The sequence below is a fragment of the Leucoraja erinacea genome, chromosome 21 (genome assembly GCF_028641065.1).
Source record: "Leucoraja erinacea ecotype New England chromosome 21, Leri_hhj_1, whole genome shotgun sequence".
NCBI lineage: Eukaryota > Metazoa > Chordata > Chondrichthyes > Rajiformes > Rajidae > Leucoraja > Leucoraja erinaceus.
In genome coordinates, this window is record NC_073397.1 from 19479563 (window position 1) to 19501557 (window position 21995).

At 38.9% G+C, this 21995-nt stretch overlaps 1 protein-coding gene across 3 annotated transcripts; it reads left to right on the forward strand.

The window, feature by feature from the left end:
* The first annotated feature begins 87 nt into the window (after positions 1-87).
* Positions 88-21231, forward strand: LOC129707350 (transcription factor-like 5 protein). 3 transcript variants are annotated; one of them, XM_055652322.1, is made up of 6 exons: positions 88-1439; positions 2579-2759; positions 5084-5252; positions 13310-13556; positions 16495-16636; positions 18055-21231. In XM_055652322.1, the coding sequence occupies exons 1-6, from the start codon at positions 694-696 to the stop codon at positions 18175-18177; spliced, it is 1608 nt and encodes a 535-aa protein (XP_055508297.1). In that variant the 5' UTR covers positions 88-693; the 3' UTR covers positions 18178-21231. The 3 variants fall into 3 exon arrangements, with proteins under 3 accessions (XP_055508297.1, XP_055508298.1, XP_055508300.1); XM_055652323.1 differs by having other exon boundaries at positions 5168-5252; XM_055652325.1 differs by having other exon boundaries at positions 5171-5252.
* The last annotated feature ends 764 nt before the right edge of the window (positions 21232-21995 follow it).

A 21995-nucleotide genomic window follows, 5' to 3' on the forward strand; every position in this document is an offset into this window, starting at 1 on the left:
GCGGCGCCGCTGCTGATCGGCAGCTCGCGACTTGGGGGCTTGTGGGCGGGTGGGCAAGCTAGCAAGCGGGCGGGCGGACGGACGGGCCGAGCGGCGGCAGCCGTGTGTAGCGCGTGGGTGGGGCAATAAAAAGGAGGCATTTTCCTCTCCACGCCCTATCCCCCGCGGTTGTGGCGACCAGAGGGTGGGCGCCTGTACATGGGTTTGCGGCAGCTCGCGGTGCTCTGGGCGTAAAACTTGTGGCCTGGGCAGGAGGGGAGGGTTTATCCGCCCGCCGTCTTTGCTCCGTGTGTTCACCACCCTTCCCCTCCACTCTCTGAAGAATTCGGTTTTATTAATTTAAAAAAACGAATCCCAAGTCCCTGAAAAGGTTGAGCAAAGGGTGCAGTGAATTGCAGGTCGTGCTGCACGGCGATTGTGTGTGAGACTTCACCAGAGCTTTTGGAGAGGGAAACTTATCTTTTTTTAATTATAGCAAAGATTTTGTTTCTCTACATAAGTTTAAAAGACAAGGGAAGTGGGTAACGTGAGTTTTGAGGCGGTTTTGTTCCACTGCGTCTGGTTAGTTTTTGAGGGCATTCGTTGGCTTAGGTGGGTGAAGGTGGTGCTGTCCAATTGCACCCTGCCTCTCGGTTTTTGCCATCTTAAGTCGGAGAAGCGAGGAAGGTGTTTTTTAATATTTACTTCTTCTGGATGATGCTTTCTTCTGAGGCCACACCAGAGTCGCTCCGTTCCCCATCTCATGAATCCAGGTCCTCGGAGCCAACCCCAACCACTTGTACCTCCGAGTGCCCCTTCACAGAGCCGGGATTGAACTTCACCAACTCGGATCTTGGCCTCGTGGACATGAGCGAGGTTGAATACACCCAGCTGCAGCACATTCTATATTCGCATATGGAGTCCCAGTCGGGGGAAGGCGAATTGGAGACTCGTCTGAATTCTACATTGTACCAGTCTGCCAATCCTACCAACCAGGCTGCATTTTCAACAGCCAACTCATCTAACCAGGTTCCCTACTCAACAGCCAACTCTGCCAATCAAAATCTGTACCCTGTTACCAGTACTACGAACCCCACTTCAGAATCTCACTATGTAGGTAACAACCAGTGTTTAGGGCACATTGATTTCCAAGAGTTAAAAATGATGCTTTTGAATGACCCTCCACTACCTATTAACAGCACTAATAATTTGCAAAATTTGGAGAAATTCTCCCAAAATTCTTCTGCAGAAACCACCCGACCTAATGGACTAACGCTGAAAAATAGAGAGACAATGGGTACTTCCGATAAGGAGAAGATTTCGGGGGACAGCTCAATGGCGGGACAAGAATCAAGATGTAAAACTGGACCCAGAGTACGTCTTGAAGACAGATTTAATGCAGTCCAAAATGAAAACCAGGAACGACAGGAGTTGCAGGATTCAGGAGTTACTTTTAACAAGTGTGTTTTTTTTTTTAACGTCAATATACAATGTACTGAATAGAGAACTGTAAAGAATCATACAATGAAACACACCCACAACAAATACTCTCTTACTGGGATGCATATCTGATTGGGTAGCATTTAATTTTAACATTTACTCCAGACAAGTAACCACCATAAATTAGATTAATTTCAACACCAACTGATTGGCCTAGTACTGCAGCAAGTAGGGCCATGGTAAATTAAGCCATTCTGTACCAATAAATCTTATAAATAATTTTGTTAATAATTTTCTTCCATTTGAGAAACCATAATAAATTTTCACATTTTAAAGCATGTCCTCACGACTAATGTTTAGTCTTTGCAGCATTTTATTGGCTAAGGCATGCACTTATCAGAATGTAATGTATTTGTACAATTTGTGGACTTGATAGACTATGAAGCAAGAATGGATCTTTTTATTGGAGTAGAGAAAACTAAAAGGTGATGTGATATAAGTATACAAACTTAGGGGCTGCACAACTTTGATAGATGGTGAAAATCTTTCTCCTTGGCAGAGGAATCTATAGCCGGATGGCATAGGTTTATGCTATGTAAAAGATATGAATTTTTTTAGCTGACCATTTTTGAAATCTGGAATGCATTCCCGGAGAAGATGGTGGTTCCTCTAGTCTTGCAAAATTTATTTAGATAATACTTGAAATGCAGTAGCATAAAATGCTACAGAGTGCCAGAATATAAGATTAGCATGCATACTTGTTGGTTGGCATGGACAAAATGTTTCTATCTCCATGTGTCCTAATATAAATTATCTCAGAAGAAGAATACATACTTTGAAATTTCATAATATCTATGTACCTGAAAATCTGCAAATATTTACATTTAATCCACAGTTTTAATTGTTGACCAAATGCTGAATGTCACAAAATATATTCCACGAATATATACATTGTATAACCTTCATATTCACATTAGCACATTTTTGGATTATTCTGAAAAAAAATGGTTTGAGACGTGTTAAGAAGTTAGAGATCGGAATTTTGGAAAATGTAAAGCAGCCCAGTACTTGTCAAATATTTATATATATATATATGTGTGTGTGTGTGTGTGTGTGTGTGTATATATATACTTATCTATTTTCCCTTCATTTTCTCTAGTTTGGTTGCTTTGATCCGGCATCCTTCAGAGTTGATGGGGATACCTCTCCATCCACAGCAAAACAAATGTACTACTTTAGTCAAAAGCAAGACTGGGACTTCTGCTCTGCAATTTGCTTACCCTTTATACACACCAAACACTTGTACACCAACTGGCAGTACTACCTCTGGTCAAACTCAGGTAAAAAAAATTGCTGAATTATATTGGTGAGATAAAATTCTCATTAGAGGTAGGCTCGATTTAACAATTTATTAGATTTAAAATTGTGCATTGCTATGCTGGATTTTGGAGCTATGTAAAACAAGAATTATTTTAATGGAATCTGCTTTAAACACTAGAATTTCCTGCTTATTTATAATAATGTTTGTTATGAACAAATTAAGTTGAGCCAGAATGGGCTCTAATCTCTTAGCTGTGGCGCAAATGTCAAATATTCAACTAATTTGCCTACTCTAAATATTGTTTGCCAGGCGCACCACCATAAGGTGTTTTATTGTATCATTTTTATAAATATCATCAATATCTTTTATTGGTAACAATTTTATTGGTAATTAATTTCCAATGCATAAAATAAAGGAGGAAATAAAATAAGATTTGATATTTCACAATTACTTTCATCTATTATGTTGTGCATTATTAAAGTTTTTGCCTGAACACTTCAGTTTTTCTCCCCAAATATCTTGTTAACATGTTGCCTGAACTGCGATTCTACTGGCTGAGTGCACACAGTTCTCCCGCTCACAGTTTCCCAAGATGTGTCAGTACTTTTTAATGTTAAACTGCTGAAATATTTTTATGAAGCTTCTTGGAGCTGTTATTTTCTCAATTAATTGAAAAAATAAATGTGCATATTTGGGATCTATTTGGTTAATTTTTAATATAGGAGAGAGAAAGAGGTGGATCCAATGTGCAAGAATGATAATTGATAGGCTATTCATATAATTATTATAGCTTTCAAACTATGTTCTGTAAACCAGAGAGCAGTTTGAGATTGAGGAACTAAAAGCAATGCTTTATCCATTTTGATTTAATACATATTTAGAATCTCAATGAAAATTGAAGGTTTGTAATTATTTGACGTGCTAAAATATCAAAAATTTACCTATTTGGCATGGTAAAAGCCTCATCCTAAGAATTCTTTAGATTCCGAACAAATTGAAAGCTAAAAGCAAACTGAGGAGGTAAGGAACAATATTTTTTTCCCCAAGGAGCAGGTAAGTGATTACAAGCAAAGTAAATAGGAATCACTGCCACAACGTACATAAGAAATCAAAGAAGGGCAAGGCCATTATGCCTTTATTCCTGCTCTAAATCCTTGACTTTTGTGTTTCCTCAGTGCTACTTTCCTTCAATAACCAATGTATCTCTTAATTCCTCAATATAATTATTTCAGCCTTTGTCTTGCATATAGTCCGTCAGAACCTCTATTGGGTGGAGAATTGCAAAGATTTGGCCCTGAATACCCAATCTTTTATTTTATGACCGTGATCTCTAGTTCTAGACATCCCAGCCGAGGAAATATCAACTCAGCTCCTACCCTGCCAAGCCGAGTAAAAAAATTGTGCTCTTGTATGATATTATCTCATTCTTCGAAACTGGAAAGTTAGGACCTGTCTTCTAAATTTTTTCTCATGTAAGAAACATTCTGATACAGCAATCAATCGTTAATGCATTCCATCTTTCACAAGTATATTCTTCCTTCGGTAGACCAGACTATACACAATATTTCAAATGTGATCTCTTCAGATGTGAGGCAGATTGAGGGATGAGGGGTAAAATATCATGCGTTTAGGATGGGACACCACAAATGAAAAGATGGCAACTGCCAGACACATATTGTTGCAATCTTTGGCAATTGCTTCCTTACCATCCACAACATTTACTACTGAAAGGAAGAGGGTGATTGAGAATGAAAAAGGAGATAAAGTATAAAAATTTGAAAAGTAGAGGCAGAAAGAAACAGTAACATTAAACCAAGTAAGAAATAGAGAAGATTCAGAACTATAATAATACATACAGACCCATGGAGTTCCTATAATGATATCGGAACGATTGTGGCTGTAGTGTGGCCTATCATTGCTGTCACAAAGATTGCCTCCTATTTCTATAATATTACGAACTTCTACCTCTATCTTGGCATATCTATTGCTGAAACTGCTCATTCTTAGTTTCATCATTGCCTTCTGTTAACCAACTTCCCAACCTCTTCAAATGTAAATTTTGAGTCCCTTTTAAATTAACTGCCATTCTGTCTTCAGATTCTCTCTGCTATTTTTCTCCTCCACATTCCTTTCTAAATGTATTGTGTGTTGCCTAATTCTCACTTGAAGAATTCACCCTTTGTAAATCACGTGTCTAATGCATTTGGAATCCATTAATGTGTTAAAATGTTGGGAAATTTTACTCCCATGTATTATGATCAGAATAAGATCTAGTTGTGATACGTTTCTGAGTTTTGGTTAAACCTGGAGTTACTTACCTGGTCGCTTTAATTGGTTTAATAGGGCACAGGAAGCCAAGCAAATGTGCTAGAATCTGCCAGCGCACAGGAGCTTACCCTGCCCAGAGCATTCTCTTTATGTTTCCAGCAGGAACTCCAATCAGCAAGGCAGGCATTGAGTAATTGCAACAGAAACAAATCTTTACCTGAGCAAGTCTGGATTAAGGTAGAAGGTAAGAATATAATTTAGTAATTTAAAAAGGTAATTGTATAACTAAATAGAGCCTACCATGCTAATCTTCAGCCAAAAGGCAAGGATAAGAAAGGGGATATGATTTGTCTAGCAATGTTTTTATTGCACTGATGGTAAATATATAACACAAAAACAGAAGTTTTCTGTAAAATGCTCTGCTGATAAATGCAGGAGTTATGAAGGTCAAACACATGGATTGCCAAACACATTGCCAAAGTCATACAATGTTTGATGGGGAAACACCACTTTGGTTCCAGAACAATAACAATTAAGAACCAATTCTTGTTGACGTGTGAAAATAAAAAAAACTGGAAGCTGGAAATCTGAAAATAGAAATGCTGGAGAAATGCAACATTTGTGGAGAGAAATGGAAAAGATCTTCTGACTTCATCAGAAATGGAAAATGACTTCTGAATTGTATTCAACGAGATATACATTCTTGTTATATTCCGGACGGCAGAATGAATAACAACTTACACGTGGGTTGCCTGGATCACGAGAGAGAGCAATTTATTACCCAACATTCCCTGCTTATATTGAGCACCAACTCATTAACATATACATGAATATGTATGAATACATTGCTCTCCTTTTTTAAAGTATTACATCTAAGTACTCAGTTACAATTTTGTTGTTGTGATACTTGATTTAAACCAGTACTTATGCAATCTTAAATGATAAACATAATATTATTTTACATCTACATATTTTTGTTTTACTTATACAGTGAGTTACTTAACTTACAAACCTAATCTGACTACTGGTTTATGGATCCTGCCTGATCGTCTAACAGGAACAGGTGTAACAGGTTTAGGTGTTGACTCAACTGTAGGCTGTTTGGCTCTGCTTTAGTACACTGACTTTGACCAGAGGAATCAGTTTCTTTGTCTGTACTAACTAAACTTTGTGTTTCAATCACAGTGGTCTCTTCCAACTCACTTTCAGATGAACTCAGGGAATAGGACTTCATGCTCAGTTTTTGGCTCATCTTTGGCTGGAATCACTTGATCAACATGAACATTTTTGATCCTATCTCCAACTTCAACTAAGTATCTTCTTGTTCCACACGCTTCCACTATTTTCCGCTGCATGAACTCTTTGAACTGTTCTGAACGAAAGTGAGGCCCGTTATCAGAAACAAGTTCTTCCGGTAAACCATGGCATGCAAAAATGAATCTCAACTCATCTATGGTATGCTCAGTAGTAGTGATTGACCCGATAGGCTTAACCTCAATCCATTTGGAATAACTATCTACTAGTACCAGAAAGTGATCATTACCCTTTTCACAAAAATCTACACAAACTCTCTGAAAAGGTCTACTTGGACATGACCAGGGTTGCAGTGGTGTTTTTGGTGGTTTACTCCTGCAATTTTGGCTGACGCTACATTTGCTCACCAGTGACTCGATGTCACTGGCAATACCAGGCCTATACACAAAACTTCTGGCAATTGACTTCATGCTTACTATGCCAGGAAGTTGGAAATAGGATCAAAGGTGTGCATGTTGATCAAATGATTCCAGCCAAAGATGAACTAAATGAGCATGAAGTCCTAATCTATGAGTTTGTATCTGAAAGTGAGTTGGAAGAGACCTATGTGATTGAAACACAGTTCAGTTAGTTGAGACAAAAAAACAGATTTCTATGGTCAGTCAGGGTACTAAAACAGAGCCAAACAAGCCTACAGTTGAGTCAACACCTTACCTGTTACTGTTAGACGATCAGGCAGGATCCATAAACCAGTAGTCAGATTAGATTTGTAAATTAAGTAACTCATTGTATAAGTAAAATGAAAATGTGTAAATATGTAAAATAAATATTATGTTATTTAGAATTTCATAAATACTGGTTTAAATCAAGTATCACAACAACAAAATTGTAACTGAGTACTTAGATTTAATACTTTAAAAAAGGAGAGCAGTATAATGTATTCATGCATATTCATGTATATGTTAATGCGTTGGTGTTGTATATAAGCAGGGAATCTCTCTCTTGTGATCCAGGCAACCTGCGTGTAAGTTGTTATTCATTCAGCCGTCCGGAATATAACACGTACCATAAATTCCATTGACTTGTGTAATATATAGTCATTTTCCAAATTATTTTTCCTTTTCCCAACTGTGACTTATTCCTCTTTAACATCCTTCTATATTAGCACCATATGCTCTCTGCCATCTGCTTTTACACAGATAATGATCACTAATCAAAGCTACCAAAGTTCATGGTTGTAAGTGTGGACTGTTGCTCTGTGTAGCAAGTCTCTGGTGCTTCAATAGTTGGTGCCATTATACCGACCACCATAGTAAATCCTTCGCTTTGACTGGCTTGTCAGGCATGCAAGGTTCATCAGCTATTTTACTCAATGTCTAAGCTATAGTAATGCAGGGTTAACAAGAGACCAAGCTGTCTTTATAACTTTCTCCATGCTGTGTATTATCTGTACACTTCCAAATCTGGTATCTTACACATGCTTGACGTTCATACTCCACTGTTGGAGGTTGTGAATTCATTGCCAAAAAACTTGAATTCTTTCTGAACCCATTCTCTCTCCCTTCCTTTAGAACTCATTGAAACCTCTTTGACTCAGCTTTTAGTCGCCCATCTTAATATTTTATGCCACTTCTGTCAAATTACATTTACTGAGGAATGTGGATCGATGCATTGATGACACATTGTATAACTATTTGTTAACTACTGGCTGTTAACAAGTGCTAACAGTAGTAGTTAACAAATCGTTTTTGTCTGATGGCCGGTGCAGTGGTTTTTATCCATGTTCGTTTTAAATAAGACGAATGTTTAAAAAAAAAAAAAATCTGTATTTAATAACACAAATTCTGTACGAAATACGAAAAATTAGCGTGGGGCCCCCTTAGGCGCGAGGCACAATTGGAAGCAATCGGTCCAATCGGCTTAAGGCTGGCCCTGCAGGTCTTGGTCGACAATACACAGGTTTCACATCTTGCTTAAGTCGAATGATCGTACCTTTGACACATTGTTGGGTTTTGGAGCATTCACTATTGCTTCCACTTTCGCCTTCACATGGCGAAGTCTGTTGGCATCTACTTTGAGTCCAAGGGAGACCATCTCTGACTGCGCAAATGCACATTTACTTTATCGCAGATTGACATTGTGGCAGTTCAGTCGTGTGAGAACTTGCTCAAGGATTTCCCGATGTTCTACCATGCCCTCTTGTGAATATCAGTAGGTCATCCTGGTTGCACACAGTGCGGAATGCCTTGTAACATTTTGCCCATGACAGACTGGGAAATTTTCGGGGAGGATTTCACACCATAGGGCAGCTTTGTATATGAATACAAGCCCTTTTATTTGTTGATAGTCACTTATTGCTGACTTTCCTTGTCGACATTGAGTTGGACGTAAGCGTGAGAAAATCCAGTTTAGTGAAGACTCCTGCTCTGCTAAGTTCTGGGTACAGATCTTGCGAGGTTGTAACAGATATTGTTAGTCATCAACGGCTTGGTTGATTGTGACTTTGTAATCATCACATAGTTGAACAGTTTTGTCAGCCTTGGGTACAGCCCCAATTGGCGTTGCCCAGTTACTCTGGTCTGTCTTCACGAGTACTCCATACCGCTCTAACTAGTCTAGTTCTTCTCCCACTTGTTGCTTTAGTGCATATGGTACAGGTCTTGGTCGACAATACACAGGTTTCACATCTTGCTTAAGTCGAATGTGTGCAGAGTACCCTGTTATTCCCGTGTAACTGTCAGCAAAAATGGTTGCATGCTTGCTTATAACGTTTTCAAGACGTGATTTGGACAAATTGACGCTGAAAATGTTCTTCCAGTCCAACTCTATTCTACTCAGCCAATCCTTTCCAAGGAGGGTTGGTTTACCTCTGTAGCTGGTCATATCGATTAACTGTTCATTTATCAATAGTTTAGTTTGAAAGTCCTTACCTTAGTTGGTTGTAGATTTATCGGTGTTGGTTGCATAAATGGTGTACAACCCAACATCCAAGTTGTGAACTCCTCTCTGGTGTTGTCGCTTGATTCCCGCGGATTATTTGTTTCCTGTTTTAAGCTTGGCCCGACATGCTGAGGCAATATGGCCTTTCTCCTGGCAGTTATAGCACTTGGCCATTTTTAACTCGCACAATTGGGATGAGTGATTATCATTGCAACGATAACAACTGGCTGAACTCGGCCCCCCACCACATTTTGGTTTTGGTTTAGTGCCTCTTGGTTTGGCCATAGGCACTGTCTTGTGACTAAATGGCCACTGCAGTCTGTGGTGGACGAAACTCGCGAGCATTCTTTGATGCCATCTCCATTGTGGTAGCAATCTTGCATGCTTTCTCGAATGTAAGATCTGGAGTGTTCATGTGTTTGGACCAAATTCGTTCATCCACTAGACCACAAACAAATCTGTCGTGTTGTCCACGTCCGAGAAAGATTCCAAAGTTACAGTGCAAAGTTAATTTTTTCAAGGTAACAATGTACTCGTTGATTGTCTCATTCTGCTTTTGGTTTCCAGTGCCGAATTTATAGCTATCTGCAATTTCCAGAGGCTTTGGGTTGAAGTGCTCCTCCAGCTTCTTCATAATGTAATTGAATGGCACGTCTTTTGCCTTTGTGGGCGCAAGGAGGTTCACGAGTGTGCCGTACACATCAGGACCGATCTCTGTGAGCAGAATCGCTTTCATGCGTTCGCAAATGGCCTTATTTGTTTCAGTCACTATCTCTCCTTCACGACTAATCTCCACTATGTAGTTTGCCGTGAAAAACATATTTGCTCGCTCCATATAGGAGCTGAACGGCTCTCTACTCTTGTCCAAAGTGTCAAGGTTTCCGATGTAGCCAGGGAAGCTGCCATCGTGTCGTTCTCTCTTTTTTTTAAGTCTGTTCACAAACCCCGAATTCCTGCCTGTTCTGGTGTAACAATTCACCTAAAACTTGGCTGTACAAAGGCTATTCAGCTTAAGGAACCTGACAAAAAAAAAACGCAGTCTAAAATGTTATACAATCCCAAGGACGACATCTTGCCACGTAGACACAACATAGAGATAGCCTGACAAACTCTTGCCGATTTGTACAGCTGCTGTTTTAAATTACAGTCCCCTGCATAGAAGGATCTGCGGCCTATCGTGTTCAGCTCGCAAACAACTGCGACGCAACTCTGTATTTACTGTTTCAAATGTTAAACAATACTGCATGTATTTAAAGGATGAGTTTACAAACTCTATCCCATCCTCGTGGCCAATTTTGTTATATTCTGGACGGCAGAATGAATAAGAAGTTACACGCAGGTTGCCTGGATCACGAGAGAGAGAGCGATTTATTACCCAACATTCCCTGCTTATGTTGAGCACCAAGTCATTAACATATACATGAATATGTACGAATACATTACAATTCTGCTTCTCTTTTCGCAGATTCTGTCTGAGCTGCTGAGTATTTTGAGCAAGTTCTGTTTTTATTTTTGAAATGTCATGGCTTTGATTGAATCCAAAATTAAATGATGACTGTCATTCTCTGGTATCATACAAGAAGATGGATATGTGTGGGTCATTCTGGGGGATTGTGTGCACTGGTGGGGAATTATAATCTTCAAGAAAGAATTCGTAAACATTATGGAGATGGGATTATAGTTTTGGCATTCTACGGTTAAATATCAATGATTGACCTAATTAAGTGCTCCCATGAGAGCTAATATAGTGATAGAAACTGATCATGCTTAGTGAGCAATTTCTGTATTGTAATTGTTATGATATTTTAAATAGTGATATCTTGCTTTTCACTTCATAGGAAAGAAATGTGTAACTTTTGACTTTACGTTTCCACAATCTGTATTTTGCAATTTTATCGGGAAAGCAAACTGCTAAGTTTGGAAGTTTTGCAGTGATCTGAAATTATTTGAATGTGGTGCTCAGCTTATATCCTAGCATGTGGGCTTTAATTGAAAAAATTTGACTGTTCGTGTGAAACTGGTTATTTCTCCTAATATTGCAACTGCAGCAGAAATAGTTAATACCTCAAAAATACTTTACACTCATGTTGTGCAGGAAACGTAGAAATTCATCTACTTTTACAATCGATCTATACTCACAAATCTGGCAATCCTAAGAAGAATTTATAAATGTTTTTTCATCGTTAAAATGAACAAGTGTCAATCATACAGTCAGACTTAACCTTTAATTTCAGTTATTCTGTAAACTTGGTAAAATGGGGAAATCTGAATCTTGTTTTCCTGAAACAATATGTGGATAGTCTAACCAGAGAAGGACCTTGAATGAGACTGGATTGATGATCGGTGTTTCAGTGGGGAAGAATTTTGGGAAATGTAATCATAATTATATAACTTTTAAGCTAGTTACCAAAAGAATAAGACTTGTGGTGAAAGTGCGAAATTGGCAGGACAAATAGCAACAATATTAGATAGGAACTGGTGAAAGTAGATTGGGAGTGGTTGTTCGGGGTAATTGCCCATCTAACATGTGGGAGTATTAAAACTGGTTAAAGTTCAGGACTAGCATGTTTCTTTGAAGATGAAAGATGAAGATATTGTAAATTTAGTCAAAAGGAAAAGGAAGCGCATACAGGTGCACAACCTTTTATCCGAAAGCCTTGGGACCAGACACTTTTCGTAATTCAGAATTTTTCGGCTTTATTTTTTAGCGTAGATTTCAAAAGTGCTCGGTAAAAGTTTGCGCATATCCCGGTTTGGACAAGCTTAAATCAGAATAGGGAGGGTTAGGCTGGGATCCTTGCGGATGAATCTTATGCGGGAGACAAGAGATACTACTGTGTGGGCAGAAAATGCCCACCATTTAAAAAGGCTGGGCTCCAAAGAAAGCAATGGGACCTACGGCGACAAGTGGCAGTAGGATTGTTGGATTCGGGGTGGGCTAGAGATGTGTGGGACTTGTGTGGTGTTCTGCGATGAGGGGTCAGTGCTGGGGACTGTACTTATCGCTATAGCGGCGCAACATAATTATAAGCTCCTTGCAGGCAACGTCAGGACAAAAATTAATGGGGTTGTGCCCGAGCTGTGTTGTTAAAGGATAGCGGGGAGGCTATAGTTTTGTGGGCATGGGCACGTGTGGCGCAGTCCAGTGGAGTTGCTCCGGTCACCCCCTACAGGCTGGGGACTGTACCGCCCTTTCCCTCTGCCTGAAACCTTCCCAGTCTTTTATCCCGACTACAGGTGCTACGGGGACAGCGGAGAGGGTGTACAGAGTTTGGGTGGGACGTTCTCCCCATGCTGTATCTCTGGCACTGGCTCCAACTGAAACTAAGATCAGATGGAGGGAAGGGGTTGGGGGAAGAAATGGGGCAGTATGAGTTCAATCTAAACGCTGTGTCCCATGCAATGCTGTGTATCGTTTGGGAACTTTTTAAATGCAGCAAAGCAAAGTATACAGCTTTTAAATGGGGGCGTAAACGGAGGTTGGTGGGGCGAACGTTTTCAAGCAAGGCTGTTGTTAATGCTATTTATCTGTAAACTAAACTTTTCTCTGAAGCATCAAAGGCTGATGGGTAACTTGAGTGGCATAGATAGGACACGGGATCACTCTTTTCTCCAGAGTGGAAATGTTAAATATTAGAGTGCAAAGGTTTACAGTGAGAGGGGAAAAATTCAGGCCGGACCTTGTGAAAGTTTACATGCAAAGACTTTAGATTACGCCGGAGTTGGAATGCATTGCATAGGAGGTGGTGAGAGCAGATATGGTAGTAACATTTAAGAGCCATTTATACAGATACTTGAATAGGCAATGAATAGAGGAATACCAACCATGAGCAGGCAGATGAAATTAGTTCGATTGGCATCATGGTTGTTGTAGACGGAGATCCTGATCCTGTGCTGTACTGTTCTAAGTTGTATAATTTCACCAGTATTTGGTAACATTTTTTTAAATATTGGAACAGGGCAATTTTATTTCAATTGAAAAGATTTGAGTATCCAAACATGTATTTTCAATTATGATTAAAACCATTAGCAATTTACTGCTGAGTAGTATGCAGAAACCGTATAAATGAAAGATACAGAATGTTTCATAATTGTTTCTCTGCACAGATGAAACTCTACGTAAACAAGTAGTGAACAAACGATGTCGTAGTCGCACACGGCAAGCCAATGTAGAAACAGAACACAAAGTTCTTAGTGACCTTACTAACATGACAGAGAATCAAAATGCAAATATTGCCCAAGGTGGGCAGTGGCAAACGACACATCCCACCACCCCTGGCCCCACGCATGGGAACCAACAAGAACTGAATTGCCAGCGTAGAGAGAGACACAACCGAATGGAGAGAGATCGCAGGTGAAACCTCAATGGGGTAGGGCAGATAGCTGTTTTGTAAATGTGTTTTTTAATTCAGGGAATAAAGTATTTGACATTACATATTTTGTCTTCCTAAATAATATCTATTTGGTCTTTGGTTCATATTTAGTCTCCAATCTTTGGAAAGAATATAAAGGGATACAAGTATGTTGTCACTAGCACACATGTTTTACTTCACAACATAGGAAGAAATATGTTGATCAGTCTGAAGAAGTGTCTCGACCCGAAACATCACCCATTCCTTCTCTCCAAAGATGCTGCCTGTCCCGCTGAGTTAATCCAGCATTTTGTGTCTACCATAGGAAGACATACCTTTATCTAAAGAAAGGATTATCTCATACAGAAACTGGAGATTTTGTTTCTCAACCAGAACCTCGCTTAATTCCACCCACATAGCATTGTTGATTTGATATAACACTCTTGGCTAAGGGGAAAACTACTGGAAAAGAAAAGCAAATATACCCAAAGAAAATGTTACACTTCATCAGATGAAATGTTTATGTTGGCCGAGTGGATTCAGCCATTTTAATGAGCGCAGCCATCTTGATCTTGGGCGCCGACTTCCGGAAATGGGGTGGAGTTCATGCCCCTGTCATCATCAGTGGTGCTGAACTTGAAATGATCAGGAGTGTAAAGTTTCTAGTATTATTAAGAGTTTGTTTTGGTCAAACTACGTTGACGCTATGGCCGAGAAAGCACACCAACACCACCGCTTCCTCTGAAGACTAAGGAAATTTGACATGTTTCCCATAACTAGCGAATTTCAGCAGAAGCACTCCAGAACGCATTTTATCGGGAGGAATTATTTCTTGGCATCCACTCTTGAATTGACCTCGTATGCTTGGAATGAATTTCCCAATGTTCCAATCTACCTCGTTACCATGCAGTTTTCTGTACTTTCTCTGTAGCTGTAGCACTATAATTCCACACACTATTTATTTTACCTTTACTCTACCTGATGTACTCATGTGGCATGATTTGCCTGGATAACATGGAAAATAAAGGTTTTCATTATCGGCATATAATATGCCAATACCAAAAATATCAGACACCCCTGCAGGGTGCAATGCTTGGGAAAATCTTGTGCTGAAACCCCATACCGACCACACAGAATATCTAAAAATACTGAAGAGGTTTTGTGAAATGCATCTCCCTGTAATCTGGAAGCAAACGAGAGCTTGAATAACAGTTGCCACCTTTTCCTATTTCTAATCAGCAGTTAAGCATTACTTTGAGAAAAGTAATCTTGAACTTAATACAGTGTTGATGATGGACAGTGGCTCAGGCTACTTTATAGATTTCCAACCTGTTTCCTTGCAGAGCTGGAAACATGATGACCCTTACCCAGTCAATGCACCAGGATGTCATATCAAAATTCGTCTTAATATCTTCAACACACATTCAAATAGATGATTTGTAAGTTAGATGGTCAAGATAAGCAATTGATAAAGAAATTCTGCAAGTCATACAACATTATGAAGGTCATTGTTGATATCAGTACATCCTGGACAGAAGTCTGCAACATTTAAATTTAGATGCTGCTGCACCTGCTGAGTTTCTCCAGCACTTTTGTCTACCTTCGATTTTCCAGCATCTGCAGTTCCTTCTTAAACATTTAAATGAATGCTGTCTGACAGAAGTATTGGCCAGATGTTGTGGGATTTGAGGAGAGAGCAGGCAAACATCTTCCAGGACTAGATGAAGTTTATCTGATGATGTTCAGTGCTACTGCAGTCTCACAGGGATACTTTGAAACAATGTGTATTCCTATCAAAATAAACCTGTGCGCGGCTATTTTGATAGAAAACTTCACAGAGATTGAGGTGGGAACGGCTTTTTTTGTTCTAAGAATGAGCCAGACCAAGAGCACAATTCCTCTGTATTGAAAATTATGTGTTGAAAGCATATCCTACTACAGAGGAAATACTTTAAGAAGGGCAAACAAAACAGTGAATGCTGGATCTCTAAGAGAGTCACAATCTGATCATTCCTCCCAGCAGATCTCATCCCCACCACCTGCCCAGTGGTACCCTCTTCCACTTTTTCCATTCTGTGATTCTAATATGTCTGTGAGGTAATTTTTGTCATTGTATTATGTCTCAATGTATGTACACAAATAAATGTTATATTTATCCTCAGTGAAGCCTTCATTTATTGCTCTTGAGGAGAAAAGTAACATTATCAGTAAGACATCTCCATACATATAATGAACACTTTTAGAGATGATTCAATTAGTAGACATACACAGGAACACATCTTGAGTGCCTAATGTGCCTGCAGCACTTTGTTTTTGTATTTGAAAATCATGTCTGCTATTACTGGCTCTTAATTTTTTTTTAGTTCTAATTTAGTTTCTTTCATTTTTTAGTCGAACTTTACACTTCCCAGTATTTAAATTAATTTGCAATTTGTTACCTCAATTGCCCAATCCATTTAACTCTTTCAACCCTTCAGCTATTTCTTCATATTACTCTCATATTTATTTTAATCAAAGGTTTGAGAAAATAAAAGCCAAAATAATTTTAATTGGATAAATATAACTTAGTCGCACTGAACTTATTCCAGGCAACAAGCCCTCTATTCACAGGCAGTGACGGAAGAAGATGAGCTATTCAATTTACTAGCAACTGCAATGAATTACAATGAAAATAATTGATTCTGTTAATGAAGAGAACAGGTTGGATGCATTATAATTGCATTCCTAAATAAATGATTGTTGATTGGAATTGCCTATTTTTTTAAATTGGCTGTTGTATGATTATCACATTCAATAATTGCAGTCTGAACAACTATATCTAAATGTAAGTAAAGGAGGGATGAAGTATTCTCTTAAAGTGCATCAAATAAGTTCTGATGAGTAGGCATTTAAAAAAAAAATGTATGGTTGGGATTCACTGAAACTTGCATTTATTTGCAGGCGCAGGATCCGTATATGTTGTGACGAGTTGAATTATCTTGTTCCATTCTGCAATTCTGAGACTGATAAGGCTACGACGTTACAATGGACTACTGCTTTTCTCAAGTATATTCAGGAAAAACATGGTGATACACTAAAAAAGGTAGGGTCTGCCTTTTTCCCCTAAATATCCTTTATTGGTTTCTTGAAGTCTGATTGGCAGTAGAATATAATTACATGGGCACTGCAAAACTACTACACCATAGTATCCTTAATCATACTTGAGCCTTAGCGATAAGCATAAGCACTGAGGCCATTGAAGAAATCTGTTTTGGCTCATCACTGGGTAACTTTATCTACAGGACCACCAAGGATATTAACCTGGTTATGTTTAATTAATAAGAAAAAGATGGCTATAACATAATATTAGCAATGGATTCCTTATTAAACCACATGCATTGTTGTTCATTGAGATGCTTCTTAAACCTTTTTCCTAGTGTGTCATGAACAAATTAATTACATGATTGTAATTAATGTTTATACTATTCAAATATTCCGATCAATTTGTATAATCAAAACTAGTCAGTAGCATTAAATATAAGGAATGAAAATGACATTTTCTTTACTCAGCTAAGCAACTGAATGATACGTGTTTATTGAAACAGATCATCAATGATTCCACAATGAAGCAGCCATGTGGTCATAACTTTTATTTTTCAGTAATTTTCCACTTACATTCTCTCCTTGGGGATTTTTGGGTGCAAGTCCATAGTTCCCTGAAAGTGGTAACACACGCAGATAATGTGGTAAAGTGTGCATATGCCATGCTTGCCTTAATCAGAAGCGGGAATTGAGTATAAGAAAAGCTATGTTGCAGTATTATAAACATTTGGTTAGGCCACATTTGGAGTATTGTGTGCAGTTCTGGCCGTCCCATTACGGGAAGGTCAGTGAGGCTATGCAGTGGGTGCAGAAGTTGTTTATCGGAAGGTGGCCTGGATTAAACAATAAACAATAGGTGCAGGAGTAGGCCAATTCGGTCCTTCGAGCCAGATTGGGGTGTATTAGCTATAAGAAGAGGTTGGACAATTGGATTATTTTTTTCCGGAGTGTTGGAGTCTTTTCCCCAGGGCGAACATGTCAAATACTTGAAAGCACAACATTAAGGTGAGAGGAGCAAAGTTAACGAGGCAAGTACATTTTTCACAGAGTGATAGGGTTGGAAAGTGCTGCCAAAGCAGGTGATAAAGCAGATGTAATGGCAATATTTAAGAGGCATTTAGACAGACATATGAACAGGCAGGGAATTGAGGGATGTAGGCCACGTGCAGGCAGATGTGCAGTTTAAATCAACATTATGGTCAGCACAGATGTTGTGGGCTGAAGGATTTCTTCCTGTGTGGTACTCTTCCATGTTCAAGCTGAGGCAGAATTGGTGCAAAATGACAAAATTGGTACAATCTCAGACTAAATGTTGACTAAATGTAATGTATATTAAAGATTAACAGTTATTATTTTTTGCAATTTAACATGCATAATAGTTATTTCAGGAGTAAGTGGTAAATATTCTTTATCTTCAAGGAATTTGAGAGTGTTTTCTGTGGGAAAACTGGCCGAAGATTGAAACAACCAAGAATAGAAGCACCAGTAGATCACACTGTAACTACGAGTGTACACAATCATGGTGTGATGGAAAGTAAATGAACTCCAGAATGAGTGAAGTTACAGTTCCAAGAGAGGTACAAAGTTAAATGTATCTCCCTGATTCACTATATCGAAAGTCAGAATCAGGAAATGGAAAAGGGTAGCGAAACAGAGCAATAAACTACTTGTCATTCCAGCATAGTGGTTAGGTGGTATTATCACTGGCAATGTTCAGAACTCTAAACTTGCACTGTGAAATCAAAGATGGTGGCAGAAAATTTGAGTCCACCATGATTTGTGCCATATAACTCTATTTCCGTAATCCCTAGAGGTCCAGGTATTTTACTTAGCTGTCCATTATTTTTATTTGTACTTTTATTTCTCATTATTTTTCCCGAGGGAACATTTCAAAATATGAACAGGCATATAGATGAATGCTGTTCTTTGATCTTTATGTCCAGATATATGATGAATAATCAGTCATCAATGATGTTTACATTTGGCTGAGTTAAAGCTCAAAAATATTATCATGGCTATCAGGCCACCCATGTAAACCTTTCAAAATATTTTAATATGCGCTATAAATTATATAAATGTTTTAATATACATATTTAAAAATCACGGTTGATTCATATTTTCCCTACCTGTCTTTGATATTTAAATTGAATGCAGTTGGAGCAGTGGTGTTGACCAATCACAGCATTGGTATGATGCCTGAACATTGTATAAATTAATTTTTGTTAGCTGGAAAATGTTGACAACAGCAACATTAACACACTGAACAACTCTACACCCAAATGCTGCTAATAAAATGAAAATGCAGTTAAAGAGACAGTATCCATTTAATTATAAATGATGAAACATCCACAACTACAAAGGTACTTGGTGAAGGCTCAGAGTAAGAGTGCATAAATGTGTATGTTTTATCATACTGAAGTGTTTTTATCACAGTATGAACAGTTTAGGAAAAGAAAAACTTATTTTCACAAGACTGAAGCACTTTAATAAAGCATGCTAATAGGGTTGTTATGTTTTATATGCCATCCAGTGTGTGGCAAAAAGAGGATGCTGTCCCTTTACTGGAAACTGATAGTTAACTACTATATAAGCTTTAACATTTTGCAATATATTTAAGGTACAAGATATTTATAATCTTTAGCAATACAAAATGATTTCTTACTCTATAAAGAGGTTTTATTCATTAAATGGATCTGTTTGGTTTTATTTCAATGACCTGTTAATTGTTGATAGTGCTATTAATATTTAAAATAAAGGATGACCAAATACTTAAAAATAAATTTGTTGCATAAATTAATAAACCTTACATTCAACTATATGATTTAAGTATATTTCATATATTAGTTAAACTGGATAGCTTTTAGTTAATATGTTCAAAATAAATATAAACAGTAATCCTTGAAGGGTTTTCTGTCAACTTAGCAGTGTGTAAATAACAAAGCAAGTATATTAATGAAAGATGTTTCACAGTATATTAAAGATTTCTGATTTAAAAAAAGATCTATCACTATCATTAAATTTAAAAACAAATTTGTATTTATCTTTGAGCTAATAAAGGTATTCATCCAATTTGTATTTGTTGAATTTCTTTAGATTGTAAAATGTAAAAAAAATCTGTGTCAAAAGATTTATACCAATTATTGTAATACAGTAAAACTTTGATAATCTTCTGTTCGACAATTGAAAACCCCGATGATTTGGTATCTGGCTTACTGAGTGTTGATATCATTGTTCTATTTCACATACTGGGTGCCGATACCCATGCTTTCAATCACTCGTGCCCTTGTTCCTGCACTGCCTTTTACACACCTGTACTCAGTACACTCATTCAGATTCACATGCTGTCCACTCGGTTCCCATGCTCCATTTCACACATGCCCAGTCCCAACACAGAACCTGGTTCTTGTACACCCATTTATGTATCAGACCTCATAAAGCATTCTCTTTAAACTTAGCAGGTACACCGGATAGATTATTATTTTATATTATAACTAGAAAAAACAATGAAAAATATCCAGCAGTTAGGTAAATCTGCTAGACTGGTTTTACTATGAATAAATTGAGTCCAATTACAGCACACTATAATTACCAGATTTTACCGCCTTTAAATATAACAAAATTACCCTCTTAAATCTTCTGAGAAAGAACATTTCTGAAATACTGGACGGTTTGCCAGCAGTTCATTATTAAATGAGTTACTATTTCCAAACAACATGTTATCAGAGATAATATTAGGTGAGAAAATTGGGCACGGAATAGATTAGCGAGAGATCTCTGGTGGTAATACTGCAGATATTGGAAGAGAAACCATTTCTAGAGGTTTTTGGACAAAATCGAAATAGATATGCATGGAAAGGAAATGGGTTTGTTCTACTGAACAAGAACATAAAGGTGTAGGTTGAAAGATGTGATGTGATTGGTGGATTGTCCCAGTGGCTACAGAGATGTCAAGAAAGGATAATGTAATAAAGTCACAGTTGCTAAATTGGAGACACAAGAGACTGAAATTGCTGTAATCTGGAGTAACACACAATCTATGGGTCAAACAATCCATGGAACTCAGTGGATCAAGCAATATATTTGGAGGGAAATGGACAGTTGAGATTTTGGGCGGGGACCCTCCATCTGGATTGAAAGAGTAGAGGAGAAATAGTCAATGTAAAGAGAGGGATTGGGGGACTGCCTGCCTGCTCTTACCCCACTCCTGCCCCCTCATCCTTTTATACTGGCGATCTCTATTCTACTCTCAGTCCAGAGGAAGTGTCCCAACAGGATGTGTTGCGTGTCCATTTCCCCCCACAAATGCTGCTCAACCCACTGAGTTTCCTCAGCAGATTGACTGTTATTAAAGGTATTAAAGGATGCTGCTCATTGCCTTGAGCTATCTGGTACTGGAGTAAAAGCAACATTAGAGAAACTAGTGTGTAAGAAGGAATTGCAGATGCTGGTTTAATCCAAAGATAGACACAAAAAGCTGGAGTAACTCAGCGGGACAAGTAGCATCTCTGGAGAGGAATGGGTGACGTATTGTATTGTATTCAAATTTATTGTTATTGTCTCAATTAGAGACAACAAAATGAATTTCCCTTTACAGTCAGTATCATCAAAAATAAATAAATAATAAATATTAAAACATATTAAAAAAATAAAATAGAATTTAAAAAAATAAAAAAAAAAGCACAAACCCAGAAAGTCCACGACACAACACAACACAGTGGCACCAAGGTGAGGAAGGCACCATTGTCCAGCCAGTCTCCCCTCCGATCTTCCCAGATGTTCATCCGTGGTCGGGGCCTTCCGAGCACCCGCAGTTGCCGCCCCGGGTGGCCCGATGTTCAGGCCCTCAGGCCGGGCTAGTGGAACGCCGACGCCGATCCCCGAAGGTGAACATCCTCCTCCTCAGCGGCCCGGACCTCCCGATCATCCGCCAGCCGGAGTCCGCAGCTCCCGAGTCCGCAGGTCGAGCGGGGCAGAGTCGCAGGACAGCCCGCATTGGGAGCTCCCGCGTTGATCAGCACCGCCCGCGTTGGGAGCTCCGCAAACCGCAGCTCCATGATGTCGGTGCATGCAGGTCCAGCACTCTGGGCTCCAGACGGCGACCCCCGGTAAGGCATCGCCAGCCCCGCGATGTTTCAGCGCTGTCCCGCCGCTGCTGGAGCTCTGGTCGATCCCAGCAGGAAAGGCCGCGCCAATCCAGGTAGGCCGCTGGGGGGGGGGGCGAGGACCCGACTCGAATAATAGTCGCGTCCTCACCAGGAAGCGGCTGAAGGACGGTATCCCCCGCACCGTGCCCTCTTCCCCCACACAAAGACATTTAAAAAAATCACAAAAAAGCACACATCAACATAACTAAAAAAACA